Source organism: Eulemur rufifrons, chromosome 29, assembly GCF_041146395.1.
Source record: "Eulemur rufifrons isolate Redbay chromosome 29, OSU_ERuf_1, whole genome shotgun sequence".
Classification (NCBI taxonomy): domain Eukaryota; kingdom Metazoa; phylum Chordata; class Mammalia; order Primates; family Lemuridae; genus Eulemur; species Eulemur rufifrons.
This window is the reverse complement of record NC_091011.1, coordinates 77,615,154-77,636,248: the sequence shown is the minus strand read 5'-3', so window position 1 is coordinate 77,636,248 and position 21,095 is coordinate 77,615,154. Positions and strand designations below refer to the sequence as shown.

At 34.7% G+C, this 21,095-nt stretch overlaps 1 protein-coding gene across 6 annotated transcripts in view; it reads left to right on the top strand.

Moving 5' to 3' along the window:
- The window catches only part of GRM8 (glutamate metabotropic receptor 8), a 696,364-nt gene extending 676,219 nt beyond the window's left edge, over window positions 1-20,145 (top strand). For 4 of the 6 annotated variants that reach the window (XM_069461398.1, XM_069461395.1, XM_069461393.1 and 1 more), the window contains 2 exons: window positions 11,947-12,193; window positions 19,565-20,145. In XM_069461398.1, coding sequence (XP_069317499.1) covers window positions 11,947-12,193; window positions 19,565-19,614 — 297 coding nt within the window. In that variant the 3' untranslated portion in view covers window positions 19,615-20,145. Of the gene's footprint in view, window positions 1-11,946; window positions 12,252-19,564 lie in introns of all 6 variants that reach the window. The other 2 variants (XM_069461397.1, XM_069461396.1) reach the window with 1 other exon arrangement.
- The last annotated feature ends 950 nt before the right edge of the window (window positions 20,146-21,095 follow it).

Sequence of the window (21,095 nt, the reverse complement as noted above, 5' to 3'; positions counted from 1 at the left end):
AGAAAGCTGTAGATCTCAAATAACAACCAGTGAAAGGTGGAGGATGTGTTGACCAGTGCTGACACTTCTAGATCACAGCTAAAAGTCCTATTCCTGCACGTTATGCCACAAGCTCTGTGATACAAAAAGATAGCTTGGTTGTTCCACAATCCTATTTAAAGCTGAAAAACCTCATCCAGCTTTAGTAGAGGCATGCCTTCTGAATGAAGTGTCTAAAGGGCTTTAAGACTATTACTATGACCAGGTACTTTGAAGAGTTAAATGCAAGAGACTGAAGGAGAGAAGGTTATCTTATCTTTTGTTATTTATGTCTACCCTAAGTCTACTCTACTCTAATTTGACATTAATTAGATAGCATAGTCCATATTTCAGTCCTTCAAAATGTATTAGTGCCTGGTGTCGTGGCTCACATCTGTAATCCTAGCACTCTGGGAGGCTGAGAGGGGAGGATCCCTTGAGCTCAGGAGTTACAGATTAGCCTGAGCAAGAGCAAGAGACCCCTTCTCTACTAAAATAAAAGTGGAAAGTTTAGCTGGGCATCATGGTGTGCGCCTGTAGTCCCAGCTACTCAGGAGACTGAGGCAAGAGGATCACTTGAGCCCAGGAATTTGAGGTTACTGTGAGCTAGGCTGATACCACTGCACTCTACCCAGGGCTATAGACTGATGATCTGTCTCAAAAAAAAAAATACTAGGACTTCCAAGGATGTGGTCATCTCTTAAATTTTCTCTGTTCAATTTAATAGATGAGACTATCTTTCGCAAAGTTTGGAAAATTATTGATCAGTATCTTTTTAAGTGTTTCTTTTTATCTATTGTATCTCTTCTTTCATAGGCTCCAAATTCACATATATTCAAATTTTGTATCATGTTTCATATATCTTTAATGATTCTTTCTGGGCTGGGTGCAGTGGCTCATGCCTGTCACAATCCTAGCACTCTGGGAAGCCAAGGCAGGGAGATTACTTGAGCTCTGGAGTTCCAGACCAAACCTGAGCAAGAGTAAGACCCTGTCTCTACTAAAAATAGAAAAATTAGCCAGGTGTGGTGGTGTATGCCTGCAGTCCCAGCTACTTGGGAAGCTGAGGATCACTGGAGCCCAGGAGTTTGAGGTTGCAGTGAGCTATGATAGTGCCACTGCACTCTAGCTAGGGTGTAAGTTTTTGTCTCAATAATAATAATAATTATTATGATAAATTTTTTCTGTATTTTTAAATTGTTCATTATCTCTATGCTTCACTCTAGATATTTTCTACAGATCTGTCTTCTTATTCATTAGTTATTTCCTACACTGTATTTAATCTATTGTTAAACGCATTTGTTGAATACAATTATTACATCATTATTTAGTCCTATAGTTTTTAATTTTAAATGTATATATAAATTCTCTTATATATTTTCTTCGATATATTTACATTCACATTTTTCTGGGAAGCCCGGTGTGTGATCATCTGTGGCACCATTTCTATCACCTGTTAGATATTTTTGTTGTTATTATTTTTCCTTGGCTTTTGATCATTTGTTTTGTGTCCTGGAACGCCTGGCTGGTAATCTTTTATTGAATACCTCACACTGTACATTTTAAAAAACATACATATGTTATAGATGTTGTTATATTTCCCTCCAGAGAAGCTCCTATTTTCTACTAGTCAACAATTGAAGTAGAGGCATGTAAACTTGATATAATCTGGGATTGGGATAATTTGAGGATAGGTTTCAGGCTTTCTGTGGGCTTGTCTAATTTTAATTTACCTTTTCTCCTAGAGGATATCCCTTCAGATATATCAGCTGAAATATTTATGAGTTCCTATCCTCCCTAAAGGACCCGAATTCTAACTGAATTCTCTCTGAATCTAGGTTATGTTAGATTTATATTTTAGCCAATTGCTCTCTTACACTTAGGATTCAGTAAAGTCTCAAAGAAAACATTGGTGTAAAATATCAGGACCATGAATAAAAGAAGCAGAGAATGTCAGAATTACATCAACATGCTTTTAAAATTTAATTTGTTTATTTTTAGAGACAGGGTCTCTCTCTGTCACCTAGTCTGGAGTGCAGTGGCCTGATCATATCTCACTGTAACCTCCAGCTCCTGGCCTCAAGTAATCCTCCTGTTTTGGCCTCCCAAGATGCTGGGATTATAGGCTTGAGCCACCACACCTGACCAATGTGCTTTTCTTATTTCTTTTTAGGATCTTGGCCCCCTGAGTCTTGGTTATGTTGGTTCTCCTTTCATGTCCAAATAGTCTCTTTTTCTAAACTTTGTTATTCTTTTATAGTTATTCTCTGTGGTTGGATGGGTTTGATTATGACTACTCCACCAGAGCTAGAATCAGAAATCTTTCATTTATTGAGATTTTAATGATACAAATGTTAGCTTTTATAATATTTATTTGATACTTTTTGTGGATGTGTTATTCTTTCAAAACTTTCCAAAGATGATAATTATTTTTATTTCTAATATTTTCTTCCCTTAGCTCTATTGAATCTATTCTCTTTGTAAGGTTTCTTGGTTCTCTTTAAGCATATGCTAATTCTTGGTTGTCTGTTCATGTGTATTTGAATCCCAGTTTGTCTGCCTGCTTTGTTGTCAATAGCCTGTCTTTGGTGACTGCAGAGAGAGAGTGGTGCTATTCAGGAATAACGTGCTGGCAATTTGCCTTCTGATTGTAGGGAATCCCCATTCCTTTTGGTGGTCAGCAGTTCATCAGGTACTAAATACTTCTCTGCTCTGATCCATTGCAAACTCAATGATAAACATTTTTTTTTTAAAGATTAACTTAGCCAGCTCTCTGGGCCCATGCTTTCAGCTAGATCATTCTGTCAAGCTTTAGAAGTTATAGTTTTAAGAAAGTTAAAGCTGCTCCAGGATCCCCATTGAGTTTTTTTGGTTTTTTAAAATGGAGAAAGTAGCTGATTAATAACAGCAAAAACCTCTAAATTCTCAATTAAATATCAATTTAAGTGCTTTAACTGAGTTTTTGTTATTTTGAAGACATTTGGCCCAACTCTATTAGAAAAAGGATGACTTTCTGATCTGGAGAAGATTCAAGTCATATTAATACTGCTCTTTCACATCTTTCTATATCTATGGGGACCATATGGTGTGTGGTAAGGATATAGGCTTTCAAGTCAGAAAAATCTCAGTTTGAATCTATGCTTTACTTCATGTATGACTTTTCAAAAATGATTGTATCTCAAAGATGACTTCTACATGATCATGTGATTCTCAAAAATTGACCCATTCCTACCTTATAGGATCATTGTCAGGGGTTAAATAAGTACAGAAAAGACTTGACATAATGCTGTACCTGATCCTCAATGATTGATAAATATTATGGTTGTAGTTATTAACAGCATCTAAACTCATCTCTTTAATCAGAGATCTTTGAGATTCTATTAATGTGTTTAACCAAAAACCAACTGCACTAACAGAACTTTCCCACGTATATTAGTTTGCTAGAACTGCCATAACTAAGTACCACAGACTGGGTGGTTTAAACAACATAAATTTATTTTCTTATGGTTCTGGTGACTAGAAGTCTGAGATGGAGGTGTCAACAGGGTCGATTTCTTCCGAGTCCTCTCTCCTTGGCTTGTAGATGACTATCATCTCCCTGTGTCTTCACATGGTCCTCCCTCTGTGGGTCTGTGTCCTAATTTCCTCTTCTTATAAGGATACCAGTCATATTGGATTAGGGCCCACCAAAATGATCTCATTGTAATTTAATTTTGTCTTTGAAGACCCTGTATCTAAATGCAGTCACGTTCTGAGGTACCAGGGGTTAGGACTTCAAAATATGAATTTTGGAGGAGACACAGTTCAGCCCATAACATCATTCTTCTTGGTTCTTCCTACATTAAGTAATATCAACAGGAAACAGTAGTATTGATATAACATCTTATGCCTCCATAAAAGCACCTGCGGAGTTACTGATCTAATTATTTTGTCTTTAAAAAGGGTTATAGGTGGAGTATCTATTTGAACATGATTTGGTGCCTTTTACAAAACTCTAGTTGAAACCATTTCCATAATGTTGTCAAATTTCCTTAAATAATACAACCTAAATAATACATTTCTCCTAAAATTTAAATTTTAGCAAAGCTTCCATCTCTAGACAGAGATAAATATAAGATTTAAAACATTTTCTTTTTGCACTAGCTGCTAGATAGATAGATGATAGGAGATACAGATAAATGGATTTAGATAGATATATTATAAAATACATTTCAGAAATGAATTTAATTCCTGCAATAATTGTTTCCTTTTCCTTCTTTCTAAAAATGTTCAAATTTTTGTTTTTGTCATGAAAATATTTTTTGTTATATTTTTATATCTGCTCAGATGTTAATTAAAGACATCATCATAACTCTCATTCTCAGTTCTAATCATGCTGCTGCAATAATAAAGGACTAAAAGGTATCAGGGAAGTAGGAGTTCATGGAGGAAAAGATGGAGAAAACTACCTGTAAAGGAGAAAGTGATGAGCACTGAGAAAGTAGATACCTCATATTCATTTTATTATACCCCAGTAGAAAATGCAATAACACTGTTTGGTAGATTATCTTTACTGTTTCTATACATAAATCTTATATAGAATAATCAAAAATTAAAGATTGCATTTTATATAAAAATGCTGTACTTTAAAAAAATTACTTTGTTTATAAAATTTTTGTCAGTCTTTAATAAAAATAATTTACTAATCCAAACATTAAATATCACATATTTAATTGTAATTGGTCACTATAAATATGATATCTATTCTTTGTTCTTTACAAGATTTTGAGTTTCCTTACAATTTTCCTTTCCTATCCTTAGAAAAGCTGATATTCTACATGTTGGTTGATGCTATATCATTCTCTGCAGCTGGTTACCACCATTCTCAATAAGCCTATGGTTGAAGATTCAGATCTTATATGTGAATCAGTGCAGTTCTGCATCCTTGGTCTTTATTCACAATTCTGCATTCATAGCCTTTGATTTGACTCTTCATTTTGCAAATGTGTTTTCAGCCAAAAGGGGATGTGATGAGAGACTGTGAAAGGATCAGAGACAGTTCCTCCCTGTCTCCACTAATGATAACACAACGTAATGTCTCTGACCTGCTGATGGGTCAGCAACACTACGATTTCTCCCTGACAGGAGAAACACAACACTCAGGACAGTGATTTTTCCCAGAGTGAAACTGGACTATGATTCTTTGAATGTGCTGACTCTATAGTCTTCCATAAACATGAAGTATATTTCCTTATGAATAAATAATTTTTTGCTTACATTTGTGTGTGTGTGTTCCTATTAGAAGGGATAAAAAACTTGAAGCTGATTTTGAGAGAGCACTTCTGTTGAGTGTTTGTGGTGTAAGAAATGAAGGAAAATGAATAGAGAACAGGATCAAGGTTAATTAGTGACAATGAGCGCTATCGTTTATTGATTACTAAATGCCAGGCTCTGTGCCAGTGTTACATATGTTGCCTCATTAAATCCTTTGAGTTAGGTCTATGGACACCTAGAAATAGTAGGAGTGCATTACCCTCAGTTATGCCATTCAGTAGGAGTGGGCTCCAGAGCTGAGCCTGGAGCTCTCATATTCCCAAAGTGGAGACCATTGACTTTTGGTTTATACTATCAATTGCTCCATTGAGAGCAAAGTGGCCCATTACTATCATATTTCCAGTTCAAAAGGGCATTATGTTTATCTGTGCAAGACTAATTTTCTCTTCCAGCCTAGAAGTCAATATGAGAGGGGATGGGCCTTCCAATTTTCCTATATTTTCTAGTTAGTATCTGATATGTTTTCTGTTTGAAACTACATGGGTTACTTCCTTTAAATGCCAAATTTGGGAGTAAGAACCCACACCATTTCAAAAAAATATAGAAAATGTATTTTATCTAGGCAATGTTCTAGGTGCTGAGTTTTCGATAGTGAACAACCAGGTAAAAATCCCTGGATTCATGGAAAGTCTATTCTAGCTAAGGGAGGTAGACAATACATGAATTAAATAAGTAAAATATACAGACTTTTATGATCAAAAATTTTAGTTTATAAGGAGTGAAATAAAGCTGGGGAATGCTGGTAGGAGGCTAGGGATTACAATTTTTAACGATGTGTTCAGGAAAGGTTTCACTGAGAAGGGGCATATCAGCAAAGACATGAAGGAAGTGAAGAGGCAAGCTGTCAAATAGAAAAGGCTGAAAGTGGAAGCATTCTTAGGATGTTCTGGGATCAGCCTGGCAGCCAGTGTGACTGGAAGAGAATGAGTCAAGGAAAGAATAATGCCAGATGATTCCAGGAGACCTGGTGGACCACTGTAAGATACCATCAACAGGAAGTCAATGCAGAGTTTAGAGAGTAAGAGTGACCTCATCTGCTTTATGAATAATGAGATTATTCTAGCTCCTGTGTTACGATTAACTGAATGATCAGATCAGAAAAGAACATGAGCAGCAGAAGAGAGATCGCTAGGACAGCTATAGCACTGATCAAAATGAGAGATGATGGTGGCTCTGGGCAATGCAATACCAGTGGAAAAATTATAAAATGACCTGTCTGAGCAAATTTTGAAGGTAGAATCAATAGGATTTTGTCATAGGCAGGGTGGGAATATAAAGGAGAAGGAAAGGACAATGTCAAGGTTTTTATCCCAAGAACTACAACAATGAAATAAATGAGACACGGGAGACATGGGAGACCACTGGAAGAGCAAGTGTAGGGATGAAGGTGGGGAAGCAGAGGCTCGTTAGTTTCAGATGCTGTCAGACATCCAGGGGAGCCATCCATCCAGAAGGCAATTGAATTTCCTGAGAAAATCTTAGAATTTGTCAGCATGTAAATGACTTTTTAAAGAGGACTAGCTACATATTATAATTTATAGAGCCCAGTAAAAAGTGAAAATGCAGGCCTCTTTGTTAAAAAATTATTACAAATTTCAAAACAGTGACAGCAGAGCATTAAACTAGTCACGGGTCCCTTCTGAGTACAGGGACCTGTGTACAAGTGTGCACCCATGAAGCCGTTCCTGGTTTAAGGCTGTAATTCCAACTGTGATCAACAAGAGAATAATGTAGCTAGATAGATGGATAGATAGTTATCCAAGGACTAAGCTCTGGGTATTTCAATGGAAGATGCTAAAGAGATGAGGAGGATACTTGAGGATTGACTGACAGGGAGATACGAGGATGGTAGTTGTTCCAAACAAAACAGAAACAATAATAAAAGATTTGATATCGGCTTGGTGAGGGTTCATCAGTTTCTAGGGTCAGCCGAAAGAACTGAGTGGTTGCCTGTGATTTTTGCAACTTCCCAATTGCTAGAGGAATTTCCTAAGAGTTCGGATTATTGTATGATGGGTTGATTGGGGCTTTTACCACCCACAAGGCAATTCCAGTTTCTCCATAAACTTCTTTATCTTTAAAAGAATTAATCATTTCTAGTAATAAATGATATTTTGAAGTCCATTACCTGCTTAAAATCAAAGAAAATCCATTTTTTGATGCAAGTGCCACTGGCAGACACCCAGATGAGGAAACAGATAACAGAAGCATAGGAAGGCAGGCTGTAAGTGTTAATGTAGCAGAGGTGAGGTTTAACCATCCAAGACAAGACAGAAATATTCAAGAATAAACAATAAACTGTTTCTTATCACATGTTATAAAGTTGCTTTGAGTGTTAGGCCTCAGAATAGGTCATCTTAGTTACTAAGGGGTTGAAACCATACCAGGTTGGATGTCAGAGTCTATGGAGTTCTCTGTGCAGGCAATGGGTTGAAAGTGAAAGACTAATCGTTTTTATCCTGAAGAAATATAATACCCTCCTTCTCACTCGTCCTGGAGTCTTTGGATTCCAGGTCATGACCTACATTTAGTCGAGCCTGGATGTGTACAAATGACCTATTCAGAGGATGAAGAGGAAGCTCTAACAGGTCCCAGAAAAGACATCATGTTAGTGTGCTCTATTGTGCCAACTCCTCCTGCCTTATCCACAGATTGCTTAACTCGTCAGTGCATCTGAGTGCTTCAGGTTCAAAATGTCTGTGCGGCATAGAGGCAGAGGCAGTGACAGGCCATCAGTGGATGTGATAGAAATGATACTCCTTTGCCTCTGGGTATTAGTATTTTAAAGTGACAGGGCAGGAAGGAGCACATAAAAGAAGCATGGGAAAGAGAAAAGTATTATTAACATATCCAATAACACCTCCAGTATCTCTTGATGAATTTTTGTGGGTTAGAGGGAGTTAATATAGTCCCCTTCTGCATTCTGGTGAACTGTAACTCACTCTGAGACAGAGAGCTGTTGTGTTATTCTAGGAATGTAGCCTAGACAGTGAATATGGCCTTGACATCAGCAAATAGAGTTGGCATTTGGACAAAATTTTATCCCGCCTACTTTGCAGTGAGATTACAAAGACCTTTTCCTAGACACCATGTAGGCAGAGCATGGCTATCAGCTCTTCATTAACAAAAGTGTCTAGTTTGGATAATTGTCTAATAGGTACTTCTCTTGTGCTGTACATCTGAAAGGATACTTTGTTAGCATCCTTTTAGATTCAAAGTTGTAGGGTGAATAATCTTTCTTCAGCTGTTCTGTACTTATAAGACATTTTATAAAGATTATATCATTCTACCCTGTAACTTCTCTGTGAGAAAGATATTATTTCTCCCCCATTACACAGATACGAAATTAAAGGCCAGAGAGGAAAATAAGATCACACATTTGTCCAATTACCAAGTTAATTTTATGGGTTTGGATTGTTGCCTGGTAGGTTGACGTGGGGGCTTTTATCACCAACAAAGCAATTCAAGAGTTTCTCCATAAACCTCATCTTTTAAAAAAAATGTAAGTAGTGGTTCTGGAATTTAAACCCAGGTCTGCTAGAACATATTGCCTCTCTACATGGCTCAAGTAATTAGAATTTTCTATAGACATACAAAAATCCATGAGCTTTTTACAATCAAGTGCTCATTTTCAATCTTTTAATATAATCTCTCCATTTCTTCTTAAATATCAGAGATATTCAGAATCTTATAATCTATGGTACTACAGATTTAGTTTCTCTAGAATGACAGTAGGTGGCATTTATTTATTTGTTTTGTTTTGCCATTGTTGCGTTCACTGAGGTTATGACATATATGGCTTTTTTTCATTTCAATAAAAATTTAAAGATGAAGTTCAAAAACTCACTCTATTTGTAGTCCAAGGACCTGTAACAAATGCTAGGCCTCTGTCAGGTTGTGGATTTTAGGGCGTGATTTTTATAGATGCTTTTCCTGTATCAAACTCACATTAAAGTTTTTCAGAAGCTGTTTAAAGAGAGCACATAATTAAGATCAGCATTTTTGTGTAATTTGAAAGTATAGAGTCTAATGAAGAGCTTGGTACACTAAGCATAGTACTATTTAATTCTAATGTCTATGTTTATTACATCTTTCATTGAGTCGACTTGGCAAAGGAGAGACTACAGTAATGTCTTTAATGAAGAAGCTCACATTACAGAATCTTCTTCATGACTAATATTTAGCCAGATTAAATTTCCAATATATTGCAGAAACTATTCTGATTAAGGGAAGAAAAATATCATTTATATTTTTGGTAGTGAAGAAAATTTACAAGATTTTAAAAACATAAAGGTATTTTTGTACTATTTAGACTAGTACTATATATTTTAGCAAGAGTACCAGATTAAGACATTAAAAAAAATCCAACTAATCAGTATGGGTATTCTCATAATTTCATGACTGTTTGATCTCTGGATTTTGGCATTTGTTTATTTTTAAGCTAAATTCACTTTCCAGGGTCTGGCTGAGACAAAACTGATGGTTGTCTATTTGTGTGGTTTTGGATATTTATGTGTATGGTTTGGACTTTTACATATTCCTTTTTTACCTTTATGTCCTCTCTTTGCAGCCGATTTTCTGAATAGGTTTTTGCAGCAATGCTACCTTAAAAATAAGTAGGAATTCAAAGATTAACCAACACATGAGAGTCTTAGGAGTACTCATAATAATAGGTTGCTTAAAAGTAGATAGTAAAGCTTGGGGAGATTTATGAGGTTTAAAGGCACATACCCACATTTCACAGGAACCTTCTTAACTGTAGCAAATCTTGTCAACTTGGCTAAAGGGTTTTCCCACATTTACGATGAGGTCTTATGCAAGGATAGCCTTAGCAGTAGATGGATTGAACAATAAACTCAGTAATCTGCACAGTATGATTTTACATGCAAGGACAGTCCCTTTACTTGTATCTGAAGTTCTCTATATGGTTTGGACACTTCTTCACGTCAAAGCTTTGCCATCTGTTAAGAGAAACTATCTCCTCTAGTAAAAGACAACACTAACGCTGATTCAGATATTTGCTGTTGGTGAATGTTTTTTGATCCTTCATCAAAAAGGACAGAATTAGCTTGGCTCCAGAGGATTGCCACAGGAAGTTTGATGAGTACTATACATTTTGTCAAGACTAATAGATTAAAACATAAAATTTGAACTAATCAGGATCATTTTCAGAGGCATTACTACAGTGAACAGATCTATTAATGGGGCTTATAGATGTAACAAAGGAGATGTCTTCACAATCCTTAGATGCAATTTCTCTGTGGCCTCAGTGTCCTAAGTTATTTGGGGAAATTATATTTAGCACTCAGGACATGAAAAATGGAAGCAGATCAAAGGTTTTTGATTTTCAAGATTAAAATATTGTGTCTGCTTCTATACCATGACAAAAAAGCCAAAGCAGTGCAGTTAACTATGTTTGGTTTTATTGAATTCTTAACCTCTAGGTAATAAAAGGAAAAATCTTCCAGAGAGACTTCTCTCTGTAAGTACCAGAATAGTCGATTTTATTAGGATGAGGATAAGGAATGAGCACAGGAGGAGAATTTTCTTAATGCAGAGGCCAGCACCCTATCTCCAGAGGATCATAATCTTGGAGGAAAGAGGTCTTACATATTTTGTAAAAGCACCTGCATTTATTTTGATTTGATGTGACCATTGAGAACCCTCTAGAAGTGATCTTTAGAGGGGCTGTCAAAAAAAAAAAAAAATCAAGCCCTGATGGCATGCCTGTGATTTCTCAGGTTTGATAGAATCATATAAGGATGTGAAGATGCAAATACTACCATTATTCAAGCAATGGTGTGCAATAGTGATGTTCTGGAATGTTTCATTCCCACTCTAGTTCCACTACATATAAAATTTACCTTCTAGGTTAAGCTTACTGCTAAAATAATTCTTAACCCACTGGTACCTTTTGAAGAAGGTCTTTGTGACATAAAATGTAAATGTTTTGCCAGACTGACTTTGTCCTCTTCCTTATGAATGTTTATATATAATCCTAAAAGGAAAGTAAGCTCTGCCACCATCTTTTTAAAAAAAATTTCAAAATATTAAGGGAGTACAAATGTTTTTGTTACATGGCTTGAGTCAGGACTATAAATGTGCCCATCACTTGAATAGTGTTCATTGTACCCCTTAGGTGGATTTTTTCCCCTCCCCTTCTCCCTCCTCCCACCTGCTTGATTTTCAATGACATTTACTTCTGTCTGGGTACTTGTGTGCCCATCAGTTAGTTCCAATTTATTAAACAGTACATGTGGTGTTTTTTTTTCCATTCTTGAGATAGTTCACTTAGGATGATGGTCTCCAATTCTTTCCAAATGCAATTACAAAGATCTGGAATCAACCCAAGTGCTCATCAATCTCCCACCATCTTAGTTGTTTATCTTTTTATTTTAAGGAATTGAACTTAATAAAAAATACAACCTTACTCATCCACACTTGCATGTTGGGATATAGGAATGCTTGACTATAAGTAAGGACAATTTCAATAAGTGCCTTTTAATGCACCTTTAGCAGAGGACCTGGAGCAATTTTAAAACTAGTATGTTATTTGCTTTATCTCCTACTAGTCAAATTTACCAACAGTGATTCTTTTTTTTTTCCTTCCCTCAGATGTACATCCAGACAACAACACTTACTGTCTCCATGAGTTTAAGTGCTTCTGTGTCTCTGGGCATGCTCTACATGCCCAAGGTTTATATTATAATTTTTCATCCAGAGCAGAATGTTCAAAAACGCAAGAGGAGCTTCAAGGCTGTGGTGACAGCTGCCACCATGCAAAGCAAACTGATCCAAAAAGGAAATGACAGACCAAATGGCGAGGTGAAAAGTGAACTCTGTGAGAGTCTTGAAACCAACAGTAAGTCATCTGTAGACTTTCCGATGGTCAAGAGCGGGAGCACTTCCTAAAAATAGATGTACGTTGAACATTCTTCTCCTAGTCTTGGGGATTGTGCTACATGTGTCCAGGGCATGGCGGTACCCACATCGCACGAGGCCATCACAAGAGTTAGAACCATTTGGTTAGAACCGAATGATCTCAAGATGAGTGGCTGTTCTACAGAGTACAAGCATGCACACAAAATCTCTTTACAATGATTGACAGGTCTTTCTTTTGAGGCATTACAGAACTTGAGGTTTGGAAGTATCTTCCATCTATAAAATTATCTTTTAGCATTTAGAAACTATTCCCCAATTTTTGTTGGTTCAATGCTGGCTGCTTTTTATAGTATTAACACTTTACTAATATTTATGGAATATGCTACCACAGATCTTATACAAATAATTGATATGTTATTTGGGTCTTTAAGAAAATAAGAAAACTAGTTAGCCAGTCTGTTTAGTTAAGTCACAATTAATACTTGTTTCTTTCAAGTGGTCTCCTTCCCTTGGGCTTTCCAAAAGCTTCCATTTACTTTCCATATTGGATATAGTATAGCCCTTCTCTGAAAGCCTCATGACCCTGAAAATAGAATCCTTTTCACAATCATCATCCTATTTTTCTTTTCTTCACCTATTTTGCTCTCCTCTATAGTCCACTCCAGGAGAAGCACGTGATAACAATACACTGAAACCTAAGCCCATCCAGTAGACCTTACCTGATCTATTAAAGTCCATCTTGGTATCTATGGAAGAGTAGAAAATAGATTGAAGATTTGTATGGTAAAATACCAGAAAGCTGAATATAGTAAAAATTATATCCTTTCCATTACTAGGTTCTATAAATTGATCAAAAAGATATAAAAGCTAAGATACTTACATTAGAGTGGCTTCTAGTCTTTTGGGAATACAACATAGGTATTCAATAATTAAGGATAAAAGCCTATGCAAAAATAGTCTCTTCCTCTCAGATTTCTCCAACAGTTTGTATCCCCTATTCTTTATACTTTTGACACTAAATATAGGGGAAAACTGAGAATTGATTTTATGTCCTTTAATTATTTATAGCAACTCATAGTCTTCACTAGATTTACAAAACTTCTTTGGTATCCAGATTTCCAGGTGAACATTGTCAACTCTAATTCCCCATACACAGAACTATCCTTAGATGATTAGCATTGCTTAAACTTATTGGCTTCAATGACAATCAGACTAGCTGGAATTATTGGCTGGATTGTCTCTAAGAATATTACCTTCAGATCACTAATACCAAATTTAGTAACTTTTAGAGAAATGAACCTTATAAGAATTTCATAAACACTCCCCCTATATTCACCTTTCTGCAAACATGAAATCTTGAGAAACTATAAGAGAAGATGCAGAATGGATGGATTTTAGTAACAAATCATTATATAATCTTCTCCAATTATAAGTAAGCAATTTATTAGTAATAGGCCTATTTTGGCTCTTAGCAAAATGTGTACTATAAAATACTATTGCAGGCATTAGAGTAGAATGCTTGTGATTTGAGAACAGAATTTTACCTCTGTTTTTGTACCTTGAAAGCATTAGTGTAAGAAGACAAAACTTATTGCAGGATGTCAATAAACTACTGTTGGCCAATGATACACTTTAAACACTGGGGCTTCTCAGTATGACGCACCAGAGTCTATTGTTGTCCTATTTTTTAATAGCAATACAGGAAACATTATAAAATATGGCTACTAAATGTGACAACCAAACTTACAATGAAATAAATACCAGTCATCCCAGACTCACCTATGGAAAGTGGTAGATAAGAAAATTAATAGCCTTTATCACCCTTTTAAAGAATAAATAGGTTCCCTTTAAAGAATAAAAGGAAAATTCTCAGTATTGGTAAGAATTAATCTCATGTTATTGAAATAAATCTCATACATCTACTATTTTCCTTCTATTATTTTCTGTTAATGTTGAAATGTAAATTATATAGCACGTATATATTTCTCTATTTTCTCTAAAATAAGAATGAAAGATTATAAACACAAGGGCTATTTGGAGAGGAAGCCTGTAATAATATTTGGCAGGAGTCCAATGCTCACTTTTGGAAGGTGAAGGAAAGTAAAAAAGGTAAATCAAGATAAACAATTTAACTGCTTGATAGAAACTTAAATTGTACTTTGGAGATTTTAGTATATTCATCTTTTACATGAGTAGTATAGGTTTGAATAAATTGGGTCCAAATAAAGTGATTAGTTTACACATTCAAGAGAGACAGTATATGAGAGACAGTATATGAAATCTTCATACACCCTTCCACAATCACACTCCAGGTTACCATTTTTAACCTTTATTCACCTACATGACCATCTTACAATGAAAAAGTAGATTTTTGTACTTTTGAAAATTTAATATATAGGAGTCCAAGTGAGGAACCTGGCATAGGTATCACAGGCTCCCATGTCCCTGTTACCTTTACTAGGTGTACCAGTGGTTTCAAATTAGTCTAAAGTCTTCTAAAATCACAAACCTTCGAAAGTATTTCTACAATTAATAAGTTAAATGTAATCTTTTTCTCCTAAAAATATGTTGTTTCTTTAGAAATATAATTGAATATGGGAAAAACCTTTGCCATCCAACTATCTGTAACATGCACAACACCTCTTCAGATTTAAAACACCTCTTCTCAAAATGGGTAGAGTCTAATTCTCAATAAATCCAGGGCTGCTTAATCCACTGGGGCGGTGACTATATTGCTACATTCTCATACTTTCTGCCACCAAGACTTTTGATAAATTACCATTAATACAATGAAAATGATATACAAAAAAGTGTTTTTTAAACCATAAGTCACAGTATAAAGGTAAAGGTACTATTAATACCTTGAAAATATAGATTGGTCTGTGTTTAATAGAAAAGAGAAGACTTGAAATTCAGGGACTATAGTTTCAGCATCCCTCTTTATTTGTTTAAATATATGGAGGATTTTAATAATTATGGCTACTATTCCATTGGTTAGAATTTTTTTTTTCCTTGATCAATTTGTTGTGTATTTGTAACATACATGCAATGCTTTTTCTTCATGGCCATGGAGCTTTGCAAGTCCTCACATTTAGAAGTTTCATCTTAAAGGTGATTTTTTAATGCCAGAAACTCTGGTCACGGGTTCAAGATTTTCAAAGCTACACAGAATAAATTTAAGTAATATGAAGCTGGATGAGAAATCAATGAGTGCCTGTTAATCACTGAATTTGCAAACTACATTTCACATTTAAAAAAGGTCCATAATAGGGTGAGAGGAGAATTAGTTGGTATATATGAATTTTGCCAACTGTACCCAATTAACAAATGCTGTATATAGTATTCTTTAAGCTATGTTCGTGAATAATCCATGAATACAGGTGCTGCTGGAGGTAGATTTGCTTTCTCTAGCTTATGAACACAGTGTGGTGCACACATGGAAATTTACCATTACTGAACTCAAAGACTGATTTTCACATAAGCATATTCATCACCACTGTGAAAAAAATATCCCTACTATCTTATTTGTATATCCCTGATCCATTTTACTCTGTAATACTTCTGGGATAAAGATTCTGGCAAGATGTTTGCCACCCAGAAAGCTTGTCCTGTATTACTGCATTCCTGTTGACTAAATCATTTGTTTCCAGAGCCTTATACTTCTATAGCTAACCATTAGAAAAATAAATGTTATGTCCTTCTGTGAATTACATTCTCAATTCTCAATAGAATTCTACCATTTTTATTCCTGGAGATCACTTTAAGAGTTCAAAAAATGAAGTGTGAATGTTCAATTAAATATAGAGCCTTAAAATTGGAATGATCTTTAGAGATGATCTGATCCAGATCACCATCTTTTGAATGAATATCTTCTGAATATTATCTTTTTTAAATTTTCATGTATTCCTAGCAACCTGAGGTGAATGAATGTTATCTTCTTCAAGGTCTTTTTGGTTCTTGTTCCTCTATTTCAACTATAATTTTTCTTTCTTGTTATATATAAATTTGATAAATATTTCCTACACTCTTAGTTGTTGAAAATATTGAATAGTGCAGGAAGTTGGATGACCCTGTTAATGGTCATTTTTATAACCTTTATGACAATTATTTTTTGTCCCTCTTGCCTACAAAGATTATATTTTTATTTTCTTGGAGGAAATTTAGAGGCATGTGAGAATATTATATAAATAACAAATAAAAGTAAACAATCATAAAAAAAATCATTGTGTTTCACCTCACACCAAACCAAATGTAATAAATATGTTACCTTTTGGAAAGATTAAGTAGAACATAGCACTCCATATTGGTTTTTCCAGACTACAGCTATTCCCTCCCTTCCACCCCAATCTACTCTGGCTCCATCCTCACAAAAACCCAGTATTGTAGGTTTTGGACCAGTTATGATACTGAGGCTCATTGACCTGGTTCAGTTACCTTTGTTTACTCATTTTGTAGGAAATAGAATATAATTTAAAACCAGGTCGGAAGTCTACTTTCTTTCCACTGTGGCATAATAGTTATTTAGAAGTGTGAGCAATGTAGATGAGATATGTCACGTAATTTTGGCCTGAAGCTCATAACAAATGAAATAAAAAATAGCAAAAACATTTACAAATAGCACTTCCTTGGGCTATCTGTGTTAATTTTAGTGATCGTGAACTTTGTATAGTTTCGGTCTTTGGTAAGAACTTGTCTGGTCCCTCAGCGGTGCCACATACTAAAATGGAATGAGTCTGATTGTCAATTATTTCAGAGGAGGAATTTTATAATTTCTAGTCTTATTCAATATTCAATAACTAAATTATTCTCTAAAAATCCGTTTCATCCTGAATTGGATTTATATATTGAAACACATACGTGTTTTGCTTTTTTATATCTTTTTTTCTTATGATTATTCATTCCAAAATTGCACTGAAAAATAGGACATCATATTTGAATTTTAGGGCAGAGATTTATTTCATCACATCTTTCAAAAACCCAAAGGAGTTATTTGGATTTTGATTTATATTCTCTGGAATGTTAAGCATAAGGATAAATTTGACACAGAATATTTTGTTATTCATATATCTCTAATAGTCTTACAGTAATGAGTTTTACTTCACAGTAAGTTGGTAACAGAAAATTAAATATTCATTACTTTCTTTGAGTCTTTATTTATTTTCTAAACATCTTTATTTGTATCCTTTGAATGAAACCAAAACAAAACATAAATATGCACTGGCAATGCACATTTTTACTTTAATATTTATAATTATTCTATGGACTTGATATTTTACCATGGTCACCTCTCAAGTATAAAATATCATTTATTTTTACATGAAAGATATATTCATTCTCATAGTACAACTAATTATAATTACTTAACCCTTTTTTGGTCACAGACTGAAAGAATTGAGATCTCTCACGTTGTAAAAAATATTTTTTTGTATTTTGTGGGAAAGATAATTTATCTGTTCTTTTATTTTACATATATGTAAATCTTAGAAAAAATACACATTTAAATTGAAATTTACCTAAATTTATTAAAATTAACACTTTTATGTTTTTAGTTTTCTGCTAAATATCTATATACTATAAATGAGACTATTAGTTTTTATAGATTAAAATTGCTGCTGCATTTTGATTTCTACTGTCATTGAATTCTTACTACAGTTTTGTGTTGCTTAATAACAAAGAAACATTCTGAGAAATGCATCATGAGATGATTTTGTCTTTGTGTGAACATCATAGAGTACACTTACACAAACAATGGTACAATCTACTACACACCTAGGCTATATATATATATATATATATATATGATATAGACTATTGCTTATAGGCTACAAACCTATACAGCATGTTACTGTATGAATTTTGTAGGCAATTGTAACACAATGGTAAACATTTGTGTCTCTAAACATATTTAAACATAGAAAAGGTACAGCAAAAGGTACAGTAAAAGTACAATATAAAATATAACAAATTACACCCTGTATAGGGCACTCACCATGAATGGAGCTAGTAAGACTGTGAAGTTACTCTGGGTGAGTCAGTGAGTGAATGGTGAATGAACGTGAAGGCCTAGAACATTACTGTAACACTATTGTTGATTTTATAAACATTGTACACTTAGACTACACTAAATTTATTAAAAAATTTCCTTCTTTAATAACTATTTACTTTATAATTTTTTTAGCTTTTTGGCACTTTTGCAATAACACATAGCTTAAAACACAAACACTTTGTATAGCTATGCAAAAATATTTTTATTTTTATATTCTATATCCTAAAAGCTATATTCTATAAGCTTTTTCTTATTTTTAAATTTTCTTTTTACATTTTAAACTTTTTTGCTAAAAGCTAAGACACAAACACACACATTAGCCTAGACCTACACAGGGTCAGGATCATCAGTATCACTGTCTTCCACCTCCACATCTTGTTCCACTGGAAGGTTTCCAGGGGCAATAACATGTATGAAGATGTCATCTCTTATGATAACAATGCCTTCGTGTGGAATACCTCATGAAGGATCCGCCTGAGGTTGTTTTACAGTTAACTTTTTTTTTTTTTTTTTTTTTTTTGAGACAGAGTCTCACTCTGTTGCCCAGGTAGAGTGCCATGGCATCAGCCTAGCTCACAGCAATTCAAACTCTTGAGTTCAAGCAATCCTCCTGCCTCAGTCTCCCAAGTAGCTGGGACTACAGGCATGTGCCACCATGCCCGGCTAATTTTTTCTATATATTTTTAGTTGTTTGGCTAATTTCTTTCTATTTTTTTATTAGAGACGGGTTCTCACTCTTGCTCAGGCTGGTCTCGAACTCTTGAGCTCAAACGATCTGCCCACCTCAGCATCCCAGAGTGCTAGGATTACAGGTGTGAGCCACCGCGCCCGGCCTAATTTATTTAATATATAAGTAAAAGGACCATAAAATAATGATAAAACGTATAGCATAATAAATACATAAATCAGTACCATAGTCATTTACTATCATTATCAAGTATCATGTACGATATATAATTGTATGAGCTACACTTTTATACGACTGGCAGCACAGTAGGTTTGTTTACAACAGCATCATCACAAACGTGAGTAATCTAGTGGTGCATTAGGACAGCTATAACTTCACTGGGCAATTTTTCAGCTCCATTATAATCTGACAGGACCCCCTTTGTATAGGTGATCTGTCATTGAGGAAATGTCATTATGCTATACATGACTGTACATGCATGGTTTAAAAATAATGAGTAATGTGTTGTAAAAGCTGACTGTCATAGAGCAGTCATTACAGATTTTGAATTTTAAAATCATATTAACAGAATAATTTATTATTATATGCTCTTAATTTTTCCTAATTTGTCTTAACAGCTTCCTCTACCAAGACAACATATATCAGCTACAGCAATCATTCCATCTGAAACAGGAAAATGATTCAATCTGAAGAAATGTGGTATGTGATCTTAAACAATGAACATGAGACCGCAAAAACTCACTCCTGGAGATCTCCGTAGACTACAATCAATCAAATCAATAGTCAGTCTCGTAAGGAACAAAATTAGCCATGAGCCAAAAGTATCAATAACAGGAGTGAAGAAACCCATTTTATACAATACAACCAATGAGTGTCAAGCTAAAATATTGCTTACTCATGAGCAGTTAAAAAAAAAAAAATCACAAAAGGAAAACTAACGTTAGCTTGTGAAAAAAAAAAAATGCTGTTGAAATAAACCATGTCTGATGTTAATCTTGTAAGTATTTTTCTGTGATTGTGAGAACTCTCGTTCCTGTCCCACATTGTTCAACTTGTATAAGACAATGAGTCTGTTTCTTGTAATGGCTGACCGGATTGAAGCCCTGGGTTGTGCTAAAAATAAATGCAATGATTGATGCATGCAAATTTTTATACAAATAATTTATTTCTAATAATAAAGGAATGTTTTGCAAATGTTGAGAGTTGTTTCGTTCCAGTTTTAAAGCTAGGGAACACTTCTTTCTAGTTGGCACTTCTGCTGTTATTTAGCTCCTTCTGTAAAAGCCCTGGTGTTCTGAGGAAATATTATTTCTTCAAGGAATGTGTTTTTGTACATTCATGTGTATATGAGGAAAATTGTCTTTTAGTCTCATATTAAAAGGCATTATTTGTGTAAAATTTTGTGAATATTTCACCATTTTTCTGTGGTAGCTTTTCATAGTAATAGCTTCTTTTATGAACAATCAAGCAATAGTTTGAGGTAAATTGCTTCAAGTATTATAATTAACAAATGATAAGTTAAACTTTACTTCAGAGAATGTAATATGAAAATTACCATTTAAAAGCACATCAAAGTGTCACTGAAATTTTCCATTACACATTTACATCAAAAGTTTTGCATAACAAAATATCCTGTGGTGTGTAGTATTAACCTTTTCTCATGTGGGCCTAGTATTCGCTGAAATCAGTGAAGTAATGGGCCTTACCCGGTACATTCTTCAAAGCACAGAATTAGCATATTTATTCCCTTGGCATCACTAAAGAAACCACTGTTCAGATAACATGTCAATGCTTTCTTATTTTCCAAATGAAAACATTCATTGGTTCATAGAACAGTATCATTAAAGAGAGAGAAAACAGGGAGCCTGTCTCATACTAATACGCCATGCCAGAATGGATAAAGGAGCCTGTTAATGGCCTTCAAATCTGTTACCATTTTTGTCATGGGCTCCTCTATGCCATACAATTCATACATCTATCAATTCAATGGGTCTCTACAATCATTTGGTTAGTGAATGTTCTCTCTGCTGTGTTAGCTTGGATGGCTCATTGCACTTCTTATAGATATAAAGAGCTATCTGTGCTCTGTAGCTTCAACCCAGTTACTGACAGTCACTTTATTTAATAGAGAAGGTTGAAGTAGCACAG